We start from the raw sequence: 27595 nt of genomic DNA, 5'->3' as shown, positions 1-27595 counted from the left end.
TAGGATTTGTTAGTGGTTCGGTCATAAATCAAATTAATTATGTTTGTTGAACTATTTTTTCATTTATTAATACTATGTTGTAGTATTTTTATTTTCATCAAAATTTGAATTATTACAATATTCTATAGTTAAAACTTTTTGGTACATAATAATTCAAAAATTATTAAAAAAAATCAAATCAATTATATCAAAAATTAATTATGTTTGTTGAGCTATTGTTTCTTTTATTAATACTATAACCCATGTAGGGTTGTAGTATTTGTCTTTTCATCTAAATTTGAATCATTACAATATTCTATAGCTAAAACTTTTTGGTACAGAATAATTCAAAAGGAATTAAAAAAAAAATCAATTTTATGAAAACGGTACCCGTTCTGAAAACGGTACCCGTTCTGTGAAGGGTGCTGATTTATGTAATTTAAATAAATAATTTAAAAATATAAATAATTCTTTTTTCATGAGTGTAAATTAGGGACAACAAATTATTGGATGTCAAAATATAATCAATTAAAAAGTGTCAATAGTTAAATTTTGCGTTCAATGACTTTTCCAATTTTGATTTGTGCATGAAAGAAAGATAGATTCTACTTTTAAATTTTAGAATTTATCAGTGGTTTGGTCATAAATCAAATTAATTATGTTTGTTGAGCTATTTTTTTTATTTTATTAATACTATATTATTATGCCTCAATGCCCTTTCTACAAATAGTTAAAACTTTTTTTATACAGAATAATTCAAAAAATATTAAAAAAAAATCAAATCAATTGTATAAAAACAATCCCCGTTTGTTGAACGGGCTCAAAAACTAGTATTAACCAATAACCGCGGTTACCAAAAGAAAAAAAAGACAAGAAAACTCTTCATCTTGGGCCGCTTCCGTTCAATTAGCATACTTTCATCCTAGGGCTTGTTTTGGGCTCGGGCTGCTTGGGTGTCCACAGTCCCCTCAAGATACTTTGGGTTCGGACTAGCAACGGCATCGGATCGGGTAAAGCCCAAACCTTTCAGGCTTTATGGGGTCCGTGCTCCACTGCTCCGTGTGACAAAGTAATTAACAGAAATCATAAAGGATACTTACGTCCAGTCAAGTGATGTCTGAAAGGCAAAAGAGAGGGAAAGAGCAAATAGCATTCACTTCCTCTTCATTCGAAAAACGAGAGCTCAACTCCTTTTCAGTTCTCATCACACCGCCTATAAATACCCAATCAGAAACAAGGAACCACCTCATTTCTCATTTCTCATTTCTCACTCTCAACTTCACTTTCTCTCTCCTCATTTCTCTCCGAAACCCTAATCCAACTCACTTCACACTTTCCACCGTTAAATCTCACTAACAAACCTTCAAACATGGAAACGGTAATCAACTTCACTTTCTCTCGTTTTAATCACTTCGAAACGTAGTTTTACTTCGATTTCTCTGTTTGATTTGTGTTTTTTTGAACAAATTTACGCAGGAAACGATGATGTTTGAATCTAATCACTGCGGAAGAAGTTTATATCCTAGATTCATGTCAGTTTCGAGTAAAGATCTGATTACTTCATCAACTGATCACGATATTGATGCGATTAAAGCAGAGAAGCGTTTAATTGATCTGATTGTTAAAGATGAGAAAGATAAGTTTGTTAATCAGTCTAAAAACTTGTTTCAAGTAATTTCTAATGAGCAAAACCTAGAAAACACTGAAACTGAAGTGATTGATCGTAGATTTGCTTTGAGACTACTGTTTCTCGCATGTCATATTGATTCAGTTGAGTGTGCTGAAGCTTTATTGGTTGGAAAGATTGGTCCGGGTGTTCAAGTGAATGAGTATGATGAGTTTGGTAAAACAGCTTTACACTGTGCTGCTGAAATGCATTCGAAACGATGCATTGATCTTTTGCTTCGATATAGTGCTCGAACTGATCTTAGATCGACTGATGATAGTGAGGAACTACCTATTGAGATGGCTTTGTCTAGCAAAAGGTATATTGATTGAATGAACTGAAACTTTAGTTTGCTTTACATGTTAGAAGTTTGTATGAATATGTAATGTGGAGTTTCATTGTGACATTTTGAATGTATTTCTTCGTTTCAGAATGATTACTTGGAGTTCAGATGAAACGATTGACGATTTATTAGTGAAATTCAGCAAAATGGTTAGATTAATCACTGTTTGGTTGATTATTAAGAGTTGGTTCCCTCATATAATAAGTTTTAAATTATACAAAACTGTTGATTTTTTGCTTTTTGTAGGATTTGAGTGCCGTAAGACTGTTGGCTGAGAACACGTATGATATAGCAGAAGTGGCGTACCTGAGCTCAATGGAAGGAGAAGTTGTCTCTTTAGCAGCTCTGCTTATGGTGGTACCAGAGAAGGTGACAGCTTCGATTATGGTTTTGAGGCCAGAGGGAGGATTGGCTTCGAAAGACATGACAACCATCTATGAATGTGCTATACGAGAAGTGTTGTGTCTTGGTCAGAAAGAGGGTTCATTTAAAGTGTCAAGAAGGAGGCTTGGATTGATGAGTAGAACTCAGAAAAGAAATTTACTGCTCATTGAGATTGAGTTGCTGCAGTTATTCGATGCTTCATTCTTGCAAAGGCCTGACCGCCGAGTCACCTCACCGCTTATTCTTGCTGCTCAGGTAAAATATAAATATACATAGGAAGGTTGTAATTATTAAAAGTCATTTTGACAATTATCTTAATGTTAGATTGTCAGAAACAAAGATTATTCTATTCATTTAACAATTAATCTGGGAATTTAGAAGTGGTAAATGACATGAGATGAGGGACACCTAACTTATTCATCTGAAGTGAAAAATGGCCTAAGGTATTATCTGAATTTTAATAATTAAGCAAAGGAGCATAAAATAATGGTACTAAGGATGAGAAGACAAATCAAACATGGCATTTTGGAGGCAAAATTATGAGGAGCAATGTGAATGTCTGGATGAGATAGTAACAGTTTGAACTATTGTTTAAGGTGTGCGATGAAGAAGTTGTAAAGCTTCTTCTCGGTACCAACATTGATGTAAATGAAACAGACAGAGAAGGAAACTCGGCACTGCATTGCTACCTCAAGCACTGCTCCAATACTAAGATTCCCAGGTTTGGTGAATTTTATGTCTCAAGTGCATTGCTATCTGAATAGCAGTTCATGGTTAAAATCTCTGTACAGGACATATTTTTTCTTATACTGTTAAGATTGTGGCGTTTGCTTAATGATAATCGTAGGATTCCATTGCTGCTTCTGAAACGTGGAGCCAATGTGAGCCAGAGAAACAAGTTGGGGCTGACCCCCCTCCACCTTGCTGCTTCCAGTGGTTATTTCCAAGCACTCCAGGTATAAGGGACTGCTCCCTCCAGTAGTCTTTTGCCCTGTACTTGGACAAGTCATACAAATATTCCAATACATTGAAATTGAAAATCAGTGTTCTGTTATCCCAAATATGTTCCAGATCCTCCTCCTAAAAGATCCAGACTGCGTTGATGCAATTTCAGAAATGAACGAAACACCCTTGTTCTTTGCGGTCAAAAACGACTTCCTAAACTGTGCTCAGCTTCTTTTGTGCAGTGGAGCAAATAAGCAGATTCTTAATCTCTGGTCTTTACTAGTTTTATTTCCTCGTTGTTTGCGTACTTGCCTATTAGTTACTTATATTCTAGGTTTTGTACAAATTCATGCTAACGGTGTCTCATTCTCACCTGCCTTATTAACAGTAAACAAAGATCGGTAGACTTGGCTAAATCTCAGGACATGCAATTCCTGCTGAACCAAGACGTCAGCTTATGTACGTTATAACTTAATCTGATGTCTATGTATGATCTCTCTGCTGCGGAATAAGATATTACTTATATAACATCGAGTAACTTCTTAGCTTTATCATAGCAGGGAGTCAACCAACACAACTGAAGCAGAGTCGCTCTTGGCTAAAAGATTACCAATCTGACTCCGATGGCGAGATGTTTCAACCCTTTCTCGATGCCAAAGTGGAAAATGTTTCTGCTGCAAAGTACTTGATTCTAACTCAAAAGTTGGATTCGCGTTTACTTGGAGAAGTAATGGATCAGTTCTATTTAGTCTTTAACTACTGTATGTTGTGATCTTTCTTGCAGATTGTCTCCTAAGGCGAAGACTGAGATCTGCAAATACTTTGAGTCTCCAAGGGGGTGTGCTAGAGGAGCTAATTGTTCGCATGGGGAAGCTGAACTAAAGCAGGGAATGCAGGGAATGCAGATATCTTGCTTTCCGACCACGGAAGAGTTGAAGCGGAAGATTTTCATCGGTGGTCTTCCCGCATCTTTTGATTCAGGTAAAATGTGCTCCAAACCTGAATACCAAAATTCTGCGTAAAATTATCTTTTCCTAATCCGCACCATATTACCATGTCGACTAGATTCCCGCACCTTAAGTTAGGGGCTATAAAGTGGATATATAGCCGATTAGCAAACAATTAATTTAAATTGAAATTGAAATGCAGCAGATGTTGTATGTGTAGGACACTAGGAAAATGTATGAAGTGCAAACTGTAAACGTCAAATTATCAACAATCATTTCTAAAACCGATTGATGGAAGATTTGCTTTGAGACTTCTGTTTCTCGCGTGTCATATTGATTCAGTTGAGTGTGCTGAAGCTTTAATGGTTGGAAAAATGGGTCCAGGTGTTCAAGTTAACGAGTTCGATGAGTTTGGGAAAACAACTTTACACTGTGCTGCTGACATGCGTTCAAATCGATGTATTGAGCTTTTGCTTCGAAATCGAGCTCGAACTGATCTTAGATCAACTGATGATAGTGAGGAACTACCTATTGAGATGGCTTTGTCTAGCAAAAGGTATGTTGATTCAATAAACTGAAACTTAACTTCGCTTTACATATTAGGAAATTGTATATATATAATGTGGAGTTTGATTGTGACATTTTAATTGTTTTTCTTCGTTTCAGAATGATTACTTGGAGTTCTGAAGAAACAATTGACGATTTGTTAGTTAAATTCAGCGAAATGGTTAGAATAATAACTGTCTGGTTGATTATTAACAGTTATTTAGTTAGGTTTTATGTTAATAAAACTTGTTTTTTGTTTTATTAGGATTTTTGGCTGAGAACACAGATGATATAGCAGAAGTAGCATATCTAAGAGCAATGGAAGGAGAACTTGTGTCCTTAGCAGCTCTGCTTATGGTTGTACCAGAGAAGGTGACAACTTCAGTTATGGGTTTGAGACCAGATGGATGTGCTATACGAGAAGCGTTTTGTCTTGGTCAGAAAGAGGGTTCCTTTAAAGCATCAAAAAGGAGGCTTGCATTGTCAAGTAGATGTCAGAAACTGCTCATTCAGATTGAGTTACTCAAGGCTTCATTCTTGCAAAGGGCAGATCGGCGGGTCATTTCACCGCTTATTCGATCTTCTCAGGTAAAATGTTAGGAACAAGTTAAGTCCTTAAAATCTTGCTATTTTCTTTAACTGAATCATTTATTTAACAATGAACTTTGTTTGGAACTATTGAGGCAGTATACCAAAAAGACATTCTTATAGAAAAATTTCAGTTCTGAATTATCTGGTCCCAATCAGGAGACCACAAAAGGGATTATATAGTTAGTTCATCACATTCTTTTAACTTAAGGTGAATAAAGTTCAACTGAACCCCATCTAGTTCGCGACAATCTAGATCTAAATTTATATATATATATAGCCTAGCAACAAAAACGAGTGCATGATAGTATAAACATTTGCTGTTTTAAATTTGACTCTTGACTGTGCTGCAGGTATTAAAGTTAAAACTGAAGGGGTTAAAGTCAAAGAAGAAATTCAAAAGAATAAGAAGCATTGAGTTGCCCGAGGTAAAAACAACAGATTAATTTAGTAGTATATTTATTTAAAGTATCAAAGTCAATTTCTGTTCAATTTGTTTAATGTAGTAGACTAGTGAATATTGTGATTGTGCTTAGCTCATGCTCATATTTTTGTTCAGGTTTTACCGTATGGGTTTGGTTTTGGAACCCATGTACAGATTGAAACAGTTAACCGAAGACATGGGGTGTCTAGATTATCTGATTGCTTGTTCAGTAAGCCTATCAAGAGCCAGACTGCTGAGCTCTACTTCTGGGAGCAGGATATAACCCTGTACATGACACATAGCCTATGGAAGAACTGTGACCTAATAGGTTGGAACCCCAATGGTTGGCTCTTATGGATGAGACAAGATACGAGCTTATTCTATTTGGACATGATGAGGTGGGAAGTGGAAGAGGTATCACCTTTGCCTCCAGAGTTGGAGGACTGTGTTCTTATTGATGACGAGTGGCGTGCCGCCTTCACGAAAGATCCGAAGGACCCCACCAACCTGACTATACTAATGGGTAGTATATTGTCAGGTGGAGAGCACAGGTTTGCTATACTCTGGCTAAAAGGGGTTGAATGGAACATTCACTACCTGTCTAACTCCTATAGGAGGGAAATCAGTGGGCCCACTTTTGACTCTGATCATGACCTAATTATTTGGGTCTCAAATGGGAACACTGTTGAAACTTTTGCTCTGGATGATAAGCATTGGACAGAATGGACAGTGGAGGAGTTTGTTCAGGGTGGAGGACCAGTAAGTGTAATATATTGGAATGGGCATCTGTATTTGTACCAGGACGATGATGATCGCTTTGCGAGACCCAGAATATATGTGAAGGAAGTATTTGGTTTTAGAGTTGGGATAATCAGAAAACCTCCTGTGAACTTTTACATGGTAGAGCGCTCTCGAGGCTGGGTTAGGAGGAACGCTCAGGTTCTTGAGGAAGCCCAAGAGGAAGGGGAAGAAGAGGAGGAAGAGGAAGCCCAAGAGGAAGGGGAAGAAGACGATGAGGAACCTCTTGATGCTCTAATGTCGTTCTTGGGAGCCCTCTATTTAGATCGTGTGACGCAAATGCTGGAAGAAGAGGAAGGAATGCAAGGGGAAGCTCTTGAGAATATGGCTTTGTTCATGGGAGCCCAATTTATAGACCGGGTTTCGCAGCTGGTAGCCCCTGCCCCTGCCTCTGCCTCTCCAACGAAGATGTTATTTGCGAGTAATTCACTTCAACGACATCTGAAACTGTGCTCAATAACAGAGTGGGTTACTGAGTGGGAGAGCTTGAAGGCATGCGCAGATTGTCACTGCAAATTTGCCTTTATTCATGATGTAATACTGTATCTGCCATTAGGCATTGAGCCAGGGTATCTTTAGACCGATTTTTTATCTGTCTTCGCTTGACTATACTACAACCTGATAGTTTTTCATTTGCTTTTGTTCTTAAAGCAGTAGCTAATTATAAGTGTTTAAGTGATGGGATTCAGTTGCATTGTGATTTAGTAAGACGTGGGTTTGATACCCATCCCTTTGTTGGGACTACTATTGCTAGTATGTATGCTGAATGTGGGTGTATTGGTTTTTTGAGGAAAGCATTTGATGAATTGCCTGAACCAAATGTTGTGGCTTGGAATGCGATCGTTACGGCTTGTTTTAGGTGTGGGGATGTTAAGGGTGCTGAGGTTTTGTTTAGTGAAATGCCATTAAGGAATTTGACTTCGTGGAATGTGATGATTGCTGGGTATGAAAGGTGGGGAACTCGAGAGTGCGAAAAGAGTTTTTGGAGAGATGACTGCGAAGGATGAAGTTTCTTGGAGTACTATGATTGTTGGGTTTGCTCATAATGGGAGTTTTGATGAGGCTTTTGGGTTTTTTCGAGAATTGACTTCGGTTGGTATGAGAGCGAACGAGGTGAGCTTGACAGGGGTTCTCTCGGCATGTGCACAGCCTGGTGCGTTTGAGTTTGGGAAAGTCTTACATGGGTACATAGAGAAAGCAGGGTTGGGTCTGATTGTGTCTGTGAGTAATGCACTTTTGGATACGTATTCTAGATGCGGCAATGTTGACATGGCTCGTTCGGTCTTTAATTGGATGATGAATGATAAGAACGTTATTTCCTGGACTTCTATGATTGCGGCGTATGCAATGCATGGTTTGGGGGAGGAAGCAGTGCAACTTTTTTATGAGATGGAGTTATTGGGAATATGTCCAGATGGCATTACGTTCATTTCAGTATTGTATGCTTGTAGTCATGCAGGATTGATTGAAGAAGGAATCATTTTATTCCACAAAATGCAGGTGACATATGGGATAGAGCCGTCCATAGAGCATTATGGCTGCATGGTCGACTTATATGGTCGTGCTGGCCTATTGAGCAAAGCCTATGATTTTGTGACTGAAATGCCAATTAAACCCAACGATATAATTTGGTGAACCCTTCTCGGGGCATGTAGTATTCATGGGGATATAAAATTAGCAGAGCAGGTTAAGGAACAGCTTTCTGAGTTAGATCCTAACAATTCTGGCGATCATGTTCTGTTGTCAAACGTTTATGCTGTCGCTGGTAAATGGAGGGATGTTGCTTATGTTAGGAAGTCAATGAATGACCGCAGGATCAAGAAGTCCCCTGGATGGAGCATTATTGAAGTTGACAAGGTCATGTATAGTTTTGTCATGGGTGAAGGGTTGAATGGAGTTACACATGAGGCTAATGAAAAATTAGTGGAGATTATGTCTAGAATCAGGATTGAAGGAGGTTACATTCCTGAGGTTGGGAGTGTTCTGCATGACATAGAGGAGGAAGAAAAGGAAAATGCAGTCTCTATGCATAGCGAAAAGCTTGCAGTTGCATTTGGCATATCGAGGTTGTGCCGGGGAAGCATCATAAGAGTTGTGAAGAATTTGAGGGTTTGTAGGGATTGCCATACTGCTATGAAGCTAATCTCAGAGGTGTATAATTGGCAAATTGTCCTGAGGGATCGTAATAGGTTTCATTCTTTCCAAGACGGACATTGTTCATGCAGAGATTACTGGTGACTGATGCCTAGCCTGAATCGTCATTTGACCTCTATGGGGATGATCTCCTCTATGAGATCCCTGGAGCAGTTGGTCTCGGGAACTACAAGTAGACAAAAGGAGAGTCTATTCTACGTCTACGCAATGTCGATGTCATTTTTATCTGCCAAAAGGTCATACTTGGTAGTTAGCGAGTACAGACCAACTTGACATCTAATTGGAAGAAATAGTAAAGGAAGTGCTTGAGACCCTTTGCATGTCTGTTGTGTGCAAGTGGTAAGGCCCATAGTTGGAATACTACATGCTTACTGATCCTTGCTGCTGTTAGTATTTAAGGAGAAGTATTTAAGTAGGTCAAGGATTCCAGTTGGAACGTCAGATTCGATAACACTATTGGCAGTGCTGTCCGTTTAGTTACCTTAGCCTCTTCTCTGTTCTCAACCGTGTGCCGCTCTCTGTTGGTAAGTTGGCAAGCATAGTACCTCAATGCAAATGGTCTTGTGACATTCCTGTAGATTGTTTTAGATTTTTCTGTGTCTTTTCGTTTATTTTAATTGCATATCTGATCCATTTTTCCTCACTGTCCATAGGAATATACAGGTATGGAATGTTGTGGACAAGTCTAAGATTCATTTTGTGTATTATGTATAGTGTTCTCACGGGCGCTGAACGGCACTCCAATCTCATATGTTCTTACTTCTTAAGTATTGATGGAGCTGTGGGTTGATCGTCTTTGTCTTTCATTCCTAACAACGTGAAGGTAACTACTTCCTAATCGCTGTCTATATATATTTTGTTCATACCAATTTATGACAGCAATACATATTGAACAATGTGTCTCATGGAAAAATTGAAATACACTTTGTGTGCCCCCTTTAACTAGCTAATACTTCTGCACTATAGTAAGTGTTATATAGTTTTGAATGGACTTGGTCATCTGTGTATACCCGATTGATTTCTTCTTTATTATGTCAGGTCTGACTTGAGATAGGCTAGGATTAACTCCATTTTTGCAATTCTAGCATTTCTCTTTACAGTTTTGGCAGTGTGTAATTCAGATTGATGTTCTTAAACTTTTCTTCTTGAGCACTCAACACGAACTGTTTTGAATCGTAGTCATCACTATGTTCAAATGAGTATTCATGCATCCCAGTTCGGAAAAGATGGAATGTTCCTGGTAAGCAGGGCTTTAGGATTGTGTTGGATTATTATTATTATTATTTTTTACTTCAGAGGTTGCGGCTTTCAGTCTTCTATTTACCTAGTCACGATTTGGTATTCCAAAATATAACTCAGTGGTAGCGCGCGAAAACTATAGATAGAGAGCTTTAGGATGAGCTGCGTGGAAATGGTGAACTGAGAAGTGAATCTATTTTGAATGATCACTATCCCTCAACGAGTCAAGCTGCGCATACCCTCCATTATTAACATTATATTTTTAGTAAAACTATCCAAATTCATCGTCAACGTCACAATCACTTATCTGAACTATTTGAAGTAAGTTAATACCTTTTAGATTGATTTGATTTACTTTTAACTTTTAAAAAGTAATGTTCTGAGAAGTATTGAAAAATAGTTTTATCCATTGAGGAAAAATCAGTGTTGTGTCCACTGACTCACAGCATGAACGTTTCCATGGATGAAATAGCAACATGCTAACTTAGACAGGCTTAGAAATTTGGAGACCATGGACTATGGAGTACATCAGTCTAAAGCCTGAGAAGACCATCGTCTGATGGTTATAATGCTGCTACAGGGGCCTGGAGTGCGATCTCAGGTTTTCAAACTTGTTGTAATCAGTTTTCTTCAAAAATGGCGTACAAGAGGAAGTGGTACTAAAATATGAAGAGGGTTCTAAAAGGTGCTGTATGCATGAAAAAATATGTTCAAATAATCATGTTCTGTGTTGGAGACTTGGAGTTGGAGTGGAATGTTGGACTAGGCACGAGCCAGATCGTGTGGCAAAACATGGCCCTGACCTGGCCCATGGAACTGATTCAGGTTGATGAGTAACTTCTTTTCATCTTCTTCTGATTAAATGTAGTTGGTTGTCAAGGTTTAAGCATGAGGTGTAGTTGATTAAAATCTTCAGATTGCTTTTAATTCTTTTTAATTGTTAGTTTTGTTTCACAAAGACAGAAACTTAGAGGGTACAGAACTACAGACAGAACTATTGGGCCACGAGTCCCGACCCAAGCCCAGTAGTCGAACTTTGGCACTGTGCAAGCTAGGCAGCTAGCTTCAGGTTTTCGATTCTGTCAACCTTACCTTCTTATATGATTTGAAATTTTTTCTCTTTACGACTGATTTATGCAGTAGTTTTTGAATCTTTTCCTTCATTACAGATAAAAATTTCAGAATCATTATTTTTCTAATGTTAGGAGAAGCAACTTAGTTTTATAAGCATTTTTTTTGTGGTGTGTTTTTTTCTTTTCATAGTATGTGAATATTAATTCATTGTGAGATATTGAACTTTTCCCAACTAAGAGTAATCGGCTTTGAAAAAGTTTCGAAAAGATAGTGCTAGGCAACACCCCATTCAGAAATCAGAAGTAAGCCCTGTAGGAAATAGAAGAATGAAAATGGAGGATTAGATCAATGGTTTATTCTGTTAGAAAATATACGTAAGTTCTGGACTCTGTTGACTATAATTTTATATGATTGAAGAGGAGATTCTGACTCGCATAGTCGCATAGATGAGATTATGGCAAGAATGACGATGAGGATCGGATGATAATGGAAAAAAAAAAGCATTCTGTGCACCGAAACACTAAAGCAGTTATCATGTAAAATTGGAATGTGGTCTAGAAAAGTTAACATATCGTTCTCACCACTTTGAAGGATTTCATTTTCGTTATTAAGTTCAGGGCGAAATCTAAATAACTCAAAATCTAAATATCTGTAGAGGATGTTATGGAAATAAATTGAGTTGCTTCAGCGATAAATCATATATCTTTTGTGTAATTCCATTATTGGTTAAGTGTTCACTTGCCTGAATTACTTTTGCATCTAGAAGGCGACATATCACGAGGACAAACATCACTTTCTTTCACCTATAATAACCTTTTGCTATTAATTAAAAGTGTGTCATGATCATGCCCAGGTGTCACATTATTATTTTTGCTAAAGTGAGATGGGAATATACTGCCTTATTTCAATGGAGTTGATGTTGAGCTTTCAATTAGCTAAATAGGGTAGAACATGAGGTGGGAAAGCTAGTAACCTTTTGGAACATGCCTCCCAACCTTTTTGCAGTGTCGAGTTGTAAACTTCTCTTGTGTGCCGAACGCCCTAATAAGCATAACTCGAGTATGAATTCAAATAGGAAATAGGAGAACAAAAGTTCATAAAGTGGAGTGTAGAGTAAATAGATTGTGAAGGTACTATTGAAAATTAGACCTCTTTTTCTTTTTTGTTTCCTCGTAACCAAAAACTAAACCTATACTAAGATTCTATGTAATTTGTCCTGATTTTTTATCAATCGATGATTACATAATAGTTGAATTGGTCTAGGAATGAAAAATCCATTGAGAAATTGAAAAATCTACTAATGTTCCTAGATTTTGTTGCTTTATATATCTCGTGACAGAAAAAAAAAATAGTGTATCAAGCAAGAATACCGACCGAATTTCATAATCTGTTTGTTCATGTCCCTCAACTTATTGGTGATTATATTAAGTTTCAGTAAGCGAAATATTAATTTGTTATTTTGAATATGTGATTTTGATTGTGCTATGGAAGTCTACATAATAATTTCAGGTAAGATGTAAAGATTATAGAGTTTATAGCCCTCAAGACTCAAGACAATGACATCCATTATATTTGCATTTTTTTTCCGCATATATAATTTTCTGTTGCTAAGTTCCTACTATAAGTGTGAATTCTCCATTTTTACTCTTCCCAAAAGCATGGGATTTGCTATCAAACCTACCTAATATTGACCTATGAGTCTGTGACCACTGAAGACTCCGTGACTCACAGTCTCATATACATCTTATCTTATTCTTAAAAAGAGATATCAAAAAATATTTTGTACATGCTTCAAGTGAGAGTGAATTGGTTCGGAGGCATTTTGACTTTTGAAGCCGCACTTCACAGTGTGTATTACCATACATTCAGGTCAACTCGTAGGGTCACTAGCAACATTACAGGTGGTGATTGTGACTCCCTTCAACTTCCCATTGGAAATTCCTGTTCTCCAATTGATGGGTGCGCTTTATATGGGAAACAAACCCCTTCTTAAAGTTGATAGCAAGGTTTGTTGCTAGAAACTAATTATGTGATAATTGTTCATTATTGCCGAAAGGAAAATCAACATATTGTTGGTGTGAACTAACAAATATGTCATACTAGATAGATATTCCTTGAATATATATAGGGGAGGGATAGAGCCACTCCCAAGCCACTCCATCGATTTACAAATTGAATTAAGACCTCTGATTTTTTGTGGATATGATCTTCTCGTAATGTATAATATGCCCACAAAATTTCATCCTATTTGGATATGTCTAACCTTGCGAAAACTAGTGTTCAATTTTGAATGTTTATCTAACGGTCCAGAATTTCATAATAACATTTTGTTAGGTTAGACATATTTGAATGAGCCGAAATTTGGGGGGCATGTTACTCATGGTGGGGAGATCATATCTACAAAATATCAGCCCTTAATTCAATTGGTAGGATGAGATATAGCTTTGTACGTTTTGAGAGTGGCTCTATCCCTCCCCATATATATATATATATATATATTCTTTTCCCGCTAAAATATTCTTTGTATGATTTTAGTTGTAAGGAAAGCTGACAGATCTTCATTTTGTTTTATTTTATTATTTGTTTATTTATACAACCGTTACCATATAGGTAGTTACATGTACTTCTTAGGGTACATGAACAGATCCCTAAAAATAAATATCAGTTGGTGGCAATCTCACTATGCATTACTCTTATATTAGGTATTGTCTAAAGTAGCAACATTCTTATAAAAAGAAAGTACCACTGTCAAAATTTTCAAAATCCAATCATTTTTTTTTTCAAATTCTCAATGTATCCAACATTTTCAAAATTTTATATGTATATGCTTCCTTGTTCATATGTCACTCACCATCGGTTTGAGAATTGTGGCGGATCCTTTGCAGATCATTTCATTGGTTGTGGAGTCAGAGAGTGATGATTGTTGTTCTGGTCCAGTGTCGTATTTAGAGTTTTTGTTGACAAATGTGAATTATATATTTATCTGCTATATTACTTATTGCATTAGTGTGTTGTAGGTAAGTGTTGTAATGGATCAAATGCTTCGATTGCTGCACCATTGTGGATTGCCGATGGAAGATGTTGACTTCATTAATTCTGATGGAAAGACTATGAACAAATTACTGTTGGAGGTTGCTTTTCTCAGAAGCACTTTTGTCTAGTGATCTTGTTTTTGCGGTTATAATTATTATTGCATAAAGTAACAATGTTGTTTTTGTAAGATCTCATAGTATCATTTTGCTACTTGTGTATTTATGGTATGCTGGTATATTTTACTTGCACATTGGTTGCAAGTAATTAGGAAGCATAGAATACAGAATTTATATTTGAGGCATCTGTTAGATGGTTTTACTTTCATTGGTAGTTTGATAAATGGGGTTTTTTACCACAACTTGCATAATGCTTGCTATGTGCAGTGATTTTCCATTAAATATTGTGTTTCCTTGTCTATTGGTTGAACAGGCAAAGCCACGAATGACGCTTTTTACTGGTAGCTCACGAGTAGCTGAAAAGTTGGCTTTTGACCTGAAAGGACGTATTAAATTGGAAGACGCTGGTTTTGACTGGAAGATCCTGGGTCCTGATGTTCATGAGGTTTCTCTCTCAATGATGCTTCTAAATATAACTACCGATTCTATATCATTTTTTTTTTAATAATTTGTGATTTTTATATGACAGGCCGATTACGTTGCATGGGTTTGTGATCAAGATGCATATGCATGCAGTGGCCAGAAGTGCTCTGCACAATCAATTTTGTTCATGCATGAGGTTCGCTTGTTCATCTATTTCATACGGCCTGTTTAAGTTATTGAACTCCCAAAAGTATTACCAATTATATACTGGTTGGGTCAGTTGCTCTGCTCCATATTCTCTTCTTGAAGGCATCAATTTTTGGCGATTCTTTTAGGGTACCCTTTCTTTTATACAAGTAACTTTTGAGATAAATTGTAAAAAGACTGGTTTGTGTTTTTTTTATCTGTAACCTATATTGATATTATTAACATGCTAATACAGAATTGGGCTTCAACAGATCTTATTTCTAGAATGAAATCTCTTGCTGAGAGAAGAAAGTTGGAAGACTTAACAATTGGTCCAGTACTTACAGTAAGTGGAGGACTTAGTTTTTGTTTTTACCTCATTGACATGTTCTATAGCTGTAGACGTGATATCGGAGATCACTTACTTTAACAATCAAAAGAGCATACTACTAGTTCGGAAAAGAATACCTATATGACATCATTGTATTATAATATAATAGTAAAACAAAAATTATAGGGAGGATATTTTTTAAGATGTCAATTGATATGGTGGCTCTTCCATATAGATAGCATGGCTATGCTAAGCTACTAGAATTTTAAAAGCGTGCACATAGGATGAGACGTATATCTTCATTTCCGTTTGACACACAATTTTAAATTGTTTTCTGCTACTCTGGGTAAGCACAAGCATTTCTTTTACTTTTATCGTTCGGCTAGCTGTCATTCAGATTTTGGTTTCATTTCTTACATGCAGGTTACAACTGAGGCCATGCTAGAGCACATGAATGCCTTGCTCAAAATACCTGGATCAAAATTGCTTTTTGGGGGTGAAGCTTTAGAAAACCATTCCATTCCAAATATCTATGGTGCCATAAAACCGACAGCTGTTTATGTTCCACTTGATGAAATTCTGAAGGACAATAATTTTGAGCTTGTCACCAAAGAAATTTTTGGGCCACTTCAGGTGGAAAATTGCAGTTATTGTATTTTACTCTCGTTTCCATAAGGCCAATTGTTTGTTGGAAGTATAAAACACAATCACCCAAACGGTTATTTTTTAAAGGATCGTATATACCCTATGATGGATACTCTCTAGACATGCGGATTTGGATGTGAATACATTTGAAACACACCCTTATAGATAGATTTAATCATTTAAGTTAAATTTTCAAATTTTTAGTTGTGATAGCGAGTAGTGTTGATTATTCTGGAGTCTAAATAATAAATTTTCTAATTACGTAATGATCTTTTGTATCAGAAGCCAGAATTGTCCATTACTAACGGTAGTTTGGTGTTCCTTTCCAGGTTGTTACTGACTATAAGCAAGACCAACTAGCAAATGTTTTGGATGCACTTGAGAGGAGGCATGCACATTTGACTGCTGCTGTGGTTTCAAATGATCTTCTTTTTCTGCAGGTAAGAACAAAAACTAATATATTACATGCTATTAAAGCATATATTTTCTATTAAGCAAAACAAGAAATAAACGAAGTTTCCACCAGATGCCCTTGAGTTTATTTTTGTTGTCGTAAGTAGAACAGAGGATATTAGGTGATTAGGATTCCATCTTTACATGTCTATGAAATCTGGGCCGCAGCAAACTTGAGGAGCCACCTCTTCTTCTTCTTTTTCACAAATCTTTCAACGAGGCCATTATGCGACTCCTTTCAATAGAATGGTTCTGGCATCTTATTATATGATGATAACCTTAGTACTTTGTGTAAGGCATGGTTGCCAACTTGCGTCTTGAATTGTACTGGGATTGATCTTGGATGTGTTGCAAGTCTTATACCATGGGAATGCTTCAAGCCAGAGATAATTTGTAGTTCCATAAGAGACTGGGCTGACGTTTCATGTCCAAAGTTCCTCTAGATACGTCACAACAATGAAATTCCTTGTGCAGGAAGTTATTGGACGATCTGTAAATGGGGCCACTTATGCCGGATTGCGAGCTCGAACAACAGGAGCTCCACAAAATCATTGGTAAGTAAGTTGTCGATATTCCTTACATATTTGTGGGCACTATTGTAAGAACTTAAACCATTAATAATGAATTTACTTATCACAGGTTTGGACCAGCTGGAGACCCTAGGGGTGCTGGAATTGGGACTCCAGAAGCAATTAAGCTTGTTTGGTCGTGCCATAGAGAAATCATATATGACGTCGGCCCTGTGCCACATCACTGGGAGATCCCACCATCCACCTGAGTCTGTCATTGTAGAGAAAAGATGCTTCGTCATATTTTACAATATGTTTGAGCAGCGGCTTATACTGTTGGTCTGGAATGAATTAATTGAGCAAGTGGTTATTTCTTAACAACAGACTTTTTTTTGGTCAAGTCTCAGCCATAGAATAAAGTTGAGGAAGCAGAACATTTTGCAATTCTGAAATTTAGATATATATGATTTGTTCAATGTATAATTTTATCTAATCAGTATTTAGTGAAAAATAATGCAAAGTTGCATTTCTCTGTTTGTTGTTACTTGCTACAAAATGTGCTCTTTCCATGCTCTCAGGCCGGAGAGCCGGGTGAATAAACATAGCAACAGTCAAAGCAAATATATTTTTTTGATTGGCAAGCTATTTTAAATGAGATCAGGAACTATTTGATGCTGGCGGGATTCGAGTCCTAAACCTCTTGTATCATCACCCAAAGGTTTTGCTAGTCAAAGCAAATATTAGCAGACCGTGTTAACTGAAAGTTTACGTAGCACATCTTAACAATTGGCAACAAAAGAAGTTTGAGAAAATGTGATTTTGAGGTTTATCTTTTCACTGAAGACGACAATTACAAATCCAGCAAATAAAGAGTACGGGTATGCAATTTCTATACATTTCCAACCAACTAGGAATCTTTTCTTTGGTGAAGTACAAATACTGTAGTATTCCCAAATCCCAACTATGAATGAAGGAAAATTACACAATACATGATCATTGAAATTTAGATAGTCTTACAGAAAGGAACACTGACGAACCAATCGCATTACAAAATAACTACGTCAGAGGGACAAGATTATTGACATGAGCGCGCTAGCAATATTGATAATCTCCATGTTTTGAATTCAGTAGTCACTTTCCACTGTCTTTCTTTTGTGTCATACATATATATCTTATTGTCTCCTGCAAACACAAATACTTCTCTATTGTTTAAAACCCCTACAACACAACCCCAGTGAAAATCTAATTTAGAATTTTCAACATCTTTGTGAACGTGCTCAGGGAAACAACTAATTCTGAATTTTCTTTCCCATTCCCCACTGTTTATACTCTTCAGAATCCATACATTAATTGGAAACTTAATAGTATAATCACTTCCATCGGTATTTATAATGGCTAGAAATCCACTTAGTTCTGTGAGTCGAACGGTTCCTTCACTTGGGTGTTTTAGTACTTGCGCCTTTCCATTGCATACATCGAAGGACACTATTTTTGTACTCTACCTCAGAGTTTTCCGGTCTTACTCTCCCATTCTCAATAGGTAGTGTCAAGTCCTTGCAGTAAAGCAAGTCTTTTATCTTGGCTTTCCAGATGGTATAGTTTTTCCTATTCAGACTTATTATGGGAGTGTTCACGGAATGGTCTATCTCTACAAGTTATTTAATCTCAAATCTTCTCTCATGAATTTCGTGAAACACTTTCTGACCAAGATTCGGATAACACCCTAGGCTATTCTAACTTGGCTCGGATACTATTTGTTGGGGATTATACCAATACCAATCGATTCCCCACTACACAGATAACTTGTATTTGAACACAATTCAACTCCAGACAAATTCTAAATATCAACTACAACCTATACTAACATGCCCAACTCGCTAAACAACTATTAACAACAGATAATAATGTAAAGCAGTAAAAGCAAACCACAAAACAAAGATTTTGATAATAATGTAAAGCAGTAAAAGCAAACCACAAAACAAAGATTTACCGTGGTTCGGCCAATGATGCCTACTTCCACAAGAGCCAGTTCTTTATAAAGTGGGAAGAAAGATTACAATCTCTCCTTACAGTCTCTCACCTTAGTAGATCACTCTTATCTCTTTACAGGGTTGTATCTCTGTAAATGTTATCTTTCAATCTTGATAACTTTCAAACTTTCAAGATTGGGTTTCTTTCTTTTGTTTTTGTTTGGTTTTTAGTCTTAGGTTTTCCAAACCTTGATTTTGGTTTTATATCCAAAATCCAAATTTCGCGGTTACTGTAGCGAAGCCCACAAAATTAGACCTGGGCACAGGTGCGCCCCTTTTGAGCGCGGGTCGCGTCCAAACACTGGAACCCTGAGCGCAGGTGCGCCTCATATGAGCGTGGGTTGCGCTTTGACATTTTCGATGCCGAATTCGCACCGTTTCTCTCCAGCTCTGTTTCTCTCCTCATGTGAAGGATAACTCCAGCATCAACACAGACCTTTTGGAATCATTCTTCTTCTTCTTCTTCTTCACGGTAGCATCGTTCCGTCTTTTCCTTTTACAGCCTCTCAACACAGATTTTCAAAACCATTGTTCTTTTTCACGGTAGGCATTGTTGCAATCTGAAACGACGTAATGCCTCTAAATTGGTGATAACAGAAACGGTCGGTTTTAGGTGGAACCAAACTTGGAATGCGTCTCCAGTTCGGGATCGGCACAACAATTACCAAATCGCAACTACGTACATTATTTCTGATTTGTCGTCACTTTAGAAAGAAAGAGACGAAAACAGAATTAGAAACCCCAAACAAGTTTGTTTGGCACGACCAGGAAGAGGAGACATCTTCCACATTCCACTGTAGTCCTGAAAACCTGAAAAATTGTCAATTTCACTAATTCCTCAATAGTGGACAGGACCACGACTACTTATATTTTAACTTTTTTCTTCCATCACAATCTCTTTGACTGCCCGTCTCTACTTCACTTAAATGCCAGGATAAAGCATTTATATAGACCATATTTCCGAAATCATAATCTTGTCATTTTTATCGTCTAAAATCCACCTCAGTGTTTTTATAATAGCATTCTAAAATTATGGCAGGGTTCTGCTATATATCATTTAAGTTGAACGAGTCATTTAGCAAATGAAAAGCATGGTTTTTAAACTCCAAACTCTCTTATTCATGTTGTGTTCTAGATATATGTACACTAAACTCAAACAGAAAGCCTCATTTTACCCCAGTACTGCTCTTTTACTATGCTAAACGAGAATGGAGGTAATTCACTAAAGATCTAAAGTGAGTATCAGTTGTCTGCAACTTTTGGGCCCCTGTATAACTCTCCAACCACTGAGAAATTTTCAGGTTTCTCCTGCTCTTCAAGCCATGCATACTTCTCCCCTTCATTCGAATCCACTGGCATAGGTGCTGGGTCACCTGTACATACAAGGGGATTAGTCAAACGTAAGGATGTTAATTGATTTATCTAGGTTTTGGTAATTAGCCGTTCATCATCAAGCGATGACATGATCGACTTCACAAAAATGGAGTACTGGCCTCATTGCGAAACATCAATGAATCAGAGATATGGCATGTACAACATATGCGATGTTACATACATTATTGTACTAGAACAAGTGTATGCATTATTGGTCTAGGTATGCATTATCCTTGTAACGGGGTGGGGGTAAGGCTCATTACCCCCCACCCCTATTTTTTTCTATTGTTGCTTTTGATAATTTAATAAACTGGTAGGGGTCTGCCTAACCCCCCCTCCCCACTGGAGGCTTTTGCAAAAAAAAAAAAAGTACTAGAACAAGCGTGAACCAGGTAAAATGTTAGGAACAAGTTAAGTCCTTAAAATCTTGCTATTTTCTTTAACTGAATCATTTATTTAACAATGAACTTTGTTTGGAACTATTGAGGCAGTATACCAAAAAGACATTCTTATAGAAAAATTTCAGTTCTGAATTATCTGGTCCCAATCAGGAGACCACAAAAGGGATTATATAGTTAGTTCATCACATTCTTTGAACTTAAGGTGAATAAAGTTCAACTGAACCCCATCTAGTTGCGACAATCTAGATCTAAATTATATGATATATAGCGCGCCTAGCAACAAAAACGAGTGCATGATAGTATAAACATTCGCTGTTTTAAATTTGACTCTTGACTGTGCTGCAGGTATTAAAGTTAAAACTGAAGGGGTTAAAGTCAAAGAAGAAATTCAAAAGAATAAGAAGCATTGAGTTGCCCGAGGTAAAAACAACAGATTAATTTAGTAGTATATTTATTTAAAGTATCAAAGTCAATTTCTGTTCAATTTGTTTAATGTAGTAGACTAGTGAATATTGTGATTGTGCTTAGCTCATGCTCATATTTTTGTTCAGGTTTTACCGTATGGGTTTGGTTTTGGAACCCATGTACTGATTGAAACAGTTAACCGAAGACATGGGGTGTCTAGATTAAAGCCTATCAAGAGCCAGACTGCTGAGCTCTACTTCTGGGAGCAGGATATAACCCTGTACATGACACATAGCCTATGGAAGAACTGTGACCTAATAGGTTGGAACCCCAATGGTTGGCTCTTATGGATGAGACAAGATACGAGCTTATTCTATTTGGACATGATGAGGTGGGAAGTGGAAGAGGTATCACCTTTGCCTCCAGAGTTGGAGGACTGTGTTCTTATTGATGACGAGTGGAGAGCACAGGTTTGCTATACTCTGGCTAAAAGGGGTTGAATGGAACATTCACTACCTGTCTAACTCCTATAGGAGGGAAATCAGTGTGCCCACTTTTGACTCTGATCATGACCTAATTATTTGGGTCTCAAATGGGAACACTGTTGAAACTTTTGTTCTGGATGATAAGCATTGGACAAAATGGACAGTGGAGGAGTTTGTTCAGGGTGGAGGACCAGTAAGTGTAATATATTGGAATGGGCATCTGTATTTGTACCAGGACGATGATGATGGCTTTGCGAGACCCAGAATATATATGAAGGAAGTATTTGGTTTTAGAGTTGGGATAATCAGAAAACCTCCTGTGAACTTTTACATGGTAGAGCGCTCTCGAGGCTGGGTTAGGAGGAACGCTCAGGTTCTTGAAGAAGCCCAAGAGGAAGGGGAAGAAGAGGAGGAAGAGGAAGCCCAAGAGGAAGGGGAAGATGATGAGGAAGAGGAAGGGGAAGAAGACGATGAGGAACCTCTTGATGCTCTGATTTCGTTCTTGGGAGCCCTCTATGTAGACCGTGTGACGCAAATGCTGGAAGAAGAGGAAGGAATGCAAGGGGAAGCTCTTGAGAATATGGCTTTATTATAGACCAGGTTTCGCAGCAAATGCTGGAAGCCACTGCCCCTGCCCCTGCCTCTGCCTCTCCAACCGAAGATGTTATTTGCGAGTAATTCACTTCAACGCCACCTGAAACTGTGCTCAATAACAGAGTGGGTTACTGAGTGGGAGAGCTTGAAGGCATGCGCAGATTGTCACTGCAAATTTGCCTCATGATGTAATACTGTATCTGCCATTAGGCATTGAGCCAGGGTATCTTTAGACCGATTTTTTTTATCTGTACTGCTTGGCACACAAGTGACAACCCACACTGCACATGCATGATGCACCAAAATATTTTAGTTTTTGGCGTCAAACTTTACTATTTCGAAATTCTAAATTATGCAGTTTCGCTCTTCTAGATTTAGCAGAAAAGAAATGAGCAACGTAGAACAACGATGTATCACTATATTAAAAAGTTGCAAAACCTTAAAAACTCTAAAACAAATCCATGCATTTGCAACTAAAACTAGTCTTCTAAGCAACCCCTATATAGCTGGACAACTAATTCTCCTTTCTTCTATAACTATCTCAAATGCTACCCATTATTCCCGCCAACTCCTCATTCAAATTCCCTCACCTGATATCTTCATGTACAACACTCTTATTCGTGGACTTTCTCAATCCAATGCACCTCAACATTCCATTCTCACTTACATCGAAATGCGACGTAAAACTATACTACAACCTGATAGTTTTTCATTTGCTTTTGTTCTTAAAGCAGTAGCTAATTATAAGTGTTTAAATGATGGGATTCAGTTGCATTGTGATTTAGTAAGACGTGGGTTTGATACCCATCTCTTTGTTGGGACTACTATTGTTAGTATGTATGCTGAATGTGGGTGTATTGGTTTTTCGAGGAAAGCTTTTGATGAATTGCCTGAACCAAATGTTGTGGCTTGGAATGCGATCGTTACGGCTTGTTTTAGGTGTGGGGATGTTAAGGGTGCTGAGGTTTTGTTTAGTGAAATGCCATTAAGGAATTTGACTTCGTGGAATGTGATGATTGCTGGGTACATGAAAGGTGGGGAACTCGAGAGTGCGAAAAGAGTTTTTGGAGAGATGACTGCGAAGGATGAAGTTTCTTGGAGTACTATGATTGTTGGGTTTGCTCATAATGGGAGTTTTGATGAGGCTTTTGGGTTTTTTCGAGAATTGACTTCGGTTGGTATGAGAGCGAACGAGGTGAGCTTGACAGGGGTTCTCTCAGCATGTGCACAGTCTGGTGCATTTGAGTTTGGGAAAGTCTTACATGGGTACATAGAAAAAGCAGGGTTGGGTCTGATTGTGTCTGTGAGTAATGCACTTTTGGATACGTATTCTAGATGCGGCAATGTTGACATGGCTCGTTCGGTCTTTAATTGGATGATGAATGATAAGAACGTTATTTCCTGGACTTCTATGATTGCAGCGTATGCAATGCATGGTTTGGGGGAGGAAGCAGTGCAACTTTTTTATGAGATGGAGTTATTGGGAATATGTCCAGATGGCATTACGTTCATTTCAGTATTGTATGCTTGTAGTCATGCAGGATTGATTGAAGAAGGAATCATTTTATTCCACAAAATGCAGGTGACATATGGGATAGAGCCGTCCATAGAGCATTATGGCTGCATGGTCGATTTATATGGTCGCGGCTGGCCTATTGAGCAAAGCCTATATTTTTGTGACTGAAATGCCAATTAAACCCAACGATATAATTTGGCTTAACTCTTCTCGGGCATGTAGTATTCATGGGGATATAAAATTAGCGGAGCAGGTTAAGGAACAGACTTTCGAAAGTTAGATCCTAACAATTCTGGCGATCATGTTCTGTTGTCAAACGTTTATGCTGTCGCTGGTAAATGGAGGGATGTTGCTTATGTTAGGAAGTCAATGAATGACCGCAGAATCAAGAAGTCCCCTGGTTGGAGCATTATTGAAGTTGACAAGGTCATGTATAGTTTTATCATGGGTGAAGGGTTGAATGGAGTTACAGAGGAGGCTAATGAAAAATTAGTGGAGATTATGTCTAGAATCAGGATTGAAGGAGGTTACATTCCTGAGGTTGGGAGTGTTCTGCATGACATAGAGGAGGAAGAAAAGGAAAATGCAGTCTCGATGCATAGCGAAAAGCTTGCAGTTGCATTTGGCATATCGAGGTTGTGCCGGGGAAGCATCATAAGAGTTGTGAAGAATTTGAGGGTTTGTAGGGATTGCCATACTGCTATGAAGCTAATCTCAGAGGTGTATAATTGGCAAATTGTCCTGAGGGATCGTAATAGGTTTCATTCTTTCCAAGACGGACATTGTTCATGCAGAGATTACTGGTGACTGATGCTTAGCCTGAGTCGTCATTTGACCTCTATGGGGATGATCTCCTCTATGAGATCCCTGGAGCAGTTGGTCTCGGTAACTACAAGCAGACAAAAGGAGAATCTATTCTACGTCTACGCAATGTCAATGTCATTTTTTTCTGCCAAAAGGTCATACTTGGTAGTTAGCGAGTACAGACCAACTTGACATCTAATTGGAATAAATAGTAAAGGGAGTGCTTGAGATCCTTTGCATGTCTGTTGTGTGCAAGTGGTAAGGCCCATAGTCGGAATACTACATGCTTACTGATCCTTGCTGCTGTTAGTATTTAAGGAGAAGTATTTAAGTAGGTCAAGGATTCCAGTTGGAACATCAGATTCGATAACACTATTGGCAGTGCCATCTGTTTAGTTACCTTAGCCTCTTCTCTGTTCTCAACAGTGTGCCGCTCTCTGTTGGTAAGTTGGCAAACATAGTACCTCAATACAAATGGTCTTGTGACAAACCTGTAGATTGTTTTAGATTTTTCTGCATCTTTGGTTTATTTTAATTGCATATCTGATCCATTTTTCCTCACTGCCCATAGGAATATACAGGTATGGAATGTTGTGGACAAGTCTAAGATTCATTTTGTGTATTATGTATAGTGTTCTCACGGGCGCTGAACGGCACTCCAATCTCATATGTTCTTACTTCTTAAGTATTGATGGAGCGGTGGGTTGATCGTCTTTGTCTTTCATTTCTTTCATTCCTAACAACGTGAAGGTAACTACTTCCTAATCGCTGTCTATATATATTTTGTTCATACTAATTTATGACAGCAATACATATTGATTATTGAACAATGTGTCTCATGGAAAAATTGAAATACACTTTGTGTGCCCCCTTTAACTAGCTAATACTTCTGCGCTATAGTAAGTGTTATATAGTTTTGAATGGACTTGGTCATCTGTGTATACCCGATTGATTTCTTCTTTATTATGTCAGGTCTGACTTGGGATAGGCTAGGATTAACTCCATTTTTGCAATTCTAGCATTTCTCTTTACAGTTTTGGCAGTGTGTAATTCAGATTGATGTTCTTAAACTTTTCTTCTTGAGCACTCAAAACGAACTGTTTTGAATTGTAGTCATCACTATGTTCAAATGAGTATTCATGCATCCCAGTTTGGAAAAGATGGAATGTTCCTGGTAAGCAGGGCTTTAGGATTGTGTTGGATTCTTTTTCTTTTTTTTTTACTTCAGAGGTTGCTGCTTTCAGTCTTCTATTTACCTAGTCACGATTCGGTATTCCAAAATATAACTCATTGGTAGCGCGCGAAAACTATAGATAGAGAGCTTTAGGATGAGCTGCGTGGAAATGGTGAACTGAGAAGTGAATCTATTTTGAATGATCACTATCCCTCAACGAGTCAAGCTGCGCATACCCTCCATTATTAACATTATATTTTTAGTAAAACTATCCGAATTCATCTTCAACGTCACAATCACTTATCAGAACTATTTGAAGTAAGGTAATACCTTTTAGATTGATTTGATTTACTTTTAACTTTTAAAAAGTAATGTCTGAGAAGTATTGAAAAATAGTTTTTATCCATTGAGGAAAAATCAGTGTTGTGTCCACTGACTCACAGCATGGACGTTTCCATGGATGAAATAGCAACATGCTAACTTAGGCTTAGAAATTTGGAGACCATGGACTATGGAGTACATCAGTCTAAAGCCTGAGAAGACCATCGTCTGATGGTTATAATGCTGCTACAGGGGCCTGGAGTGCGATCTCAGGTTTTCAAACTTGTTGTAATCAGTTTTCTTCAAAAATGGCGTACAAGAGGAAGTGGTACTAAAATATGAAGAGGGTTCTAAAAGGTGCTGTATGCATGAAAAAATATGTTCAAATAATCATGTTCTGTGTTGGAGACTTGGAGTTGGAGTGGAATGTTGGACTAGGCACGAGCCAGATCGTGTGGCAAAACATGGCCCTGACCTGGCCCATGAAACTGATTCATGTTGATGAGTAACTTTTTTTCATCTTCTTCTGATTAAATGTAGTTGGTTGTCAAGGTTTAAGCATGAGGTGTAGTTGATTAAAATCTTCAAGTTGCTTTTAATTCTTTTTTAATTGTTAGTTTTGTTTCACAAAGACAGAAACTTAGTGGGTACAGAACTACATACAGAACTATTGGGCCACGACCCAAGCCCAGTAGTCGAACTTTGGCACTGTGCAAGCTAGGCAGCTAGCTTCAGGTTTTTGATTCTATCAACCTTACCTTCTTATATGATTTGAAATTTTTTCTCTTTACGACTGATTTATGCAGTAGTTTTTGAATCTTTTCCTTCATTATAGATAAAAATTTCAAAATCATTATTTTTCTAATGTTAGGAGAAGCAACTTAGTTTTTATAAGCATTTTTTTGAGTTTGTGGTGTGTTTTTTTCTTTTCATAGTATGTGAATATTAATTCATTGTGAGATATTGAACTTTTCCCAACTAAGAGGAATCGGCTTTGAAAAAGTTTTGAAAAGATAGTTCTAGGCAACACCCCATTCAGAAATCAGAAGTCGCTCTGTAGGAAATAGAAGAATGAAAATGGAGGATTAGATCAATGGTTTATTCCGTTAGAAAATATACGTGAGTTCTGGACTCGGTTGACTATAATTTTATATGATTGAAGAGGAGATTCTGACTCGCATAGTCGCATAGATGAGAAATTATGGCAAGAATGACGATGAGGATCGGATGATAATGGAAAAAAAAAAGCATTCTGTAGACCGAAACACTGAAGCAATTATCATGTAAAATTGGAATGTGGTCTAGAAAAGTTAACATCTCGTTCTCACCACTTTGAAGGATTTCATTTTCGTTATTAAGTTCAGGGCGAAATCTAAATAACTCAAAATCTAAATATCTGTAGAGGATGTTATGGAAATAAATTGAGTTGCTTCAGCGATAAATCATATATCTTTTGTGTAATTCCATTATTGGTTAAGTGTTCACTTGCCTGAATTACTTTTGCATCTAGAAGGCGACATATCACGAGGACAAACATCACTTTCTCTCACCTATAATAACCTTTTGTTATTAATTAAAAGTGTGTCATGATCATGCCCAGGTGTCACATTATTATTGTTGTTAAAGTGAGATGGGAATATACTGCCTTATTTCAATGGGGTTGATGTTGAGCTTTCAATTAGCTAAATAGGGTAGAACATGAGGTGGG

At 37.5% G+C, this 27595-nt stretch overlaps 4 protein-coding genes and 1 pseudogene across 9 annotated transcripts; all 5 read left to right on the top strand.

The window, feature by feature from the left end:
* The first annotated feature begins 1136 nt into the window (after window positions 1–1136).
* LOC147522537 (uncharacterized) lies at window positions 1137–5253 on the top strand. Its single transcript, XM_086594048.1, has 13 exons — window positions 1137–1357; window positions 1456–1964; window positions 2077–2137; window positions 2235–2627; window positions 2969–3093; window positions 3220–3328; window positions 3444–3589; window positions 3706–3776; window positions 3878–3998; window positions 4102–4298; window positions 4649–4820; window positions 4931–4991; window positions 5076–5253. The coding sequence occupies exons 1-13, from the start codon at window positions 1349–1351 to the stop codon at window positions 5103–5105; spliced, it is 2004 nt and encodes a 667-aa protein (XP_086450174.1). The 5' UTR covers window positions 1137–1348; the 3' UTR covers window positions 5106–5253.
* Window positions 5254–6170: 917 nt separating this feature from the next.
* Window positions 6171–7253, top strand: LOC147522536 (uncharacterized). Its single transcript, XM_086594074.1, has 2 exons — window positions 6171–6286; window positions 6361–7253. The coding sequence occupies exons 1-2, from the start codon at window positions 6280–6282 to the stop codon at window positions 7197–7199; spliced, it is 846 nt and encodes a 281-aa protein (XP_086450200.1). The 5' UTR covers window positions 6171–6279; the 3' UTR covers window positions 7200–7253.
* On the top strand, window positions 7232–8858 carry LOC147522535 (pentatricopeptide repeat-containing protein At1g74630-like; the record flags this gene model as incomplete). Its single annotated transcript, XM_086567973.1, is given in 2 exon segments — window positions 7232–7566; window positions 7568–8858. Coding segments are annotated over 2 exon segments (1626 nt in total), but the record flags the coding sequence as incomplete, so codon positions are not given.
* Window positions 8859–9462: 604 nt separating this feature from the next.
* Window positions 9463–17319, top strand: LOC147522534 (putative aldehyde dehydrogenase). 5 transcript variants are annotated; one of them, XM_086594052.1, is made up of 10 exons: window positions 9508–9597; window positions 10594–10838; window positions 14105–14218; window positions 14550–14681; window positions 14766–14855; window positions 15102–15191; window positions 15600–15809; window positions 16151–16261; window positions 16749–16828; window positions 16914–17319. In XM_086594052.1, the coding sequence occupies exons 2-10, from the start codon at window positions 10680–10682 to the stop codon at window positions 17050–17052; spliced, it is 1125 nt and encodes a 374-aa protein (XP_086450178.1). In that variant the 5' UTR covers window positions 9508–9597; window positions 10594–10679; the 3' UTR covers window positions 17053–17319. The 5 variants fall into 5 exon arrangements, with proteins under 5 accessions (XP_086450195.1, XP_086450187.1, XP_086450178.1 ...); XM_086594061.1 differs by lacking the exon at window positions 10594–10838 and having other exon boundaries at window positions 9498–9597; XM_086594065.1 differs by lacking the exons at window positions 9508–9597; window positions 10594–10838 and adding an exon at window positions 10968–11082.
* A 2532-nt stretch (window positions 17320–19851) lies between these two features.
* LOC147522533 (pentatricopeptide repeat-containing protein At1g74630 pseudogene) lies at window positions 19852–26360 on the top strand (annotated as a pseudogene). Its single transcript, XR_015213123.1, has 4 exons — window positions 19852–20407; window positions 20934–21008; window positions 21140–24835; window positions 24964–26360. The product of XR_015213123.1 is annotated as a pentatricopeptide repeat-containing protein At1g74630 pseudogene (transcript).
* Window positions 26361–27595: the final 1235 nt, after the last annotated feature.

The sequence above is a fragment of the Coptis chinensis genome, chromosome 1 (assembly GCF_015680905.1).
Source record: "Coptis chinensis isolate HL-2020 chromosome 1, ASM1568090v1, whole genome shotgun sequence".
Classification (NCBI taxonomy): domain Eukaryota; kingdom Viridiplantae; phylum Streptophyta; class Magnoliopsida; order Ranunculales; family Ranunculaceae; genus Coptis; species Coptis chinensis.
Note: the sequence above shows the minus strand (reverse complement) of the source record. Positions and strands in the feature narration are given on the sequence as shown.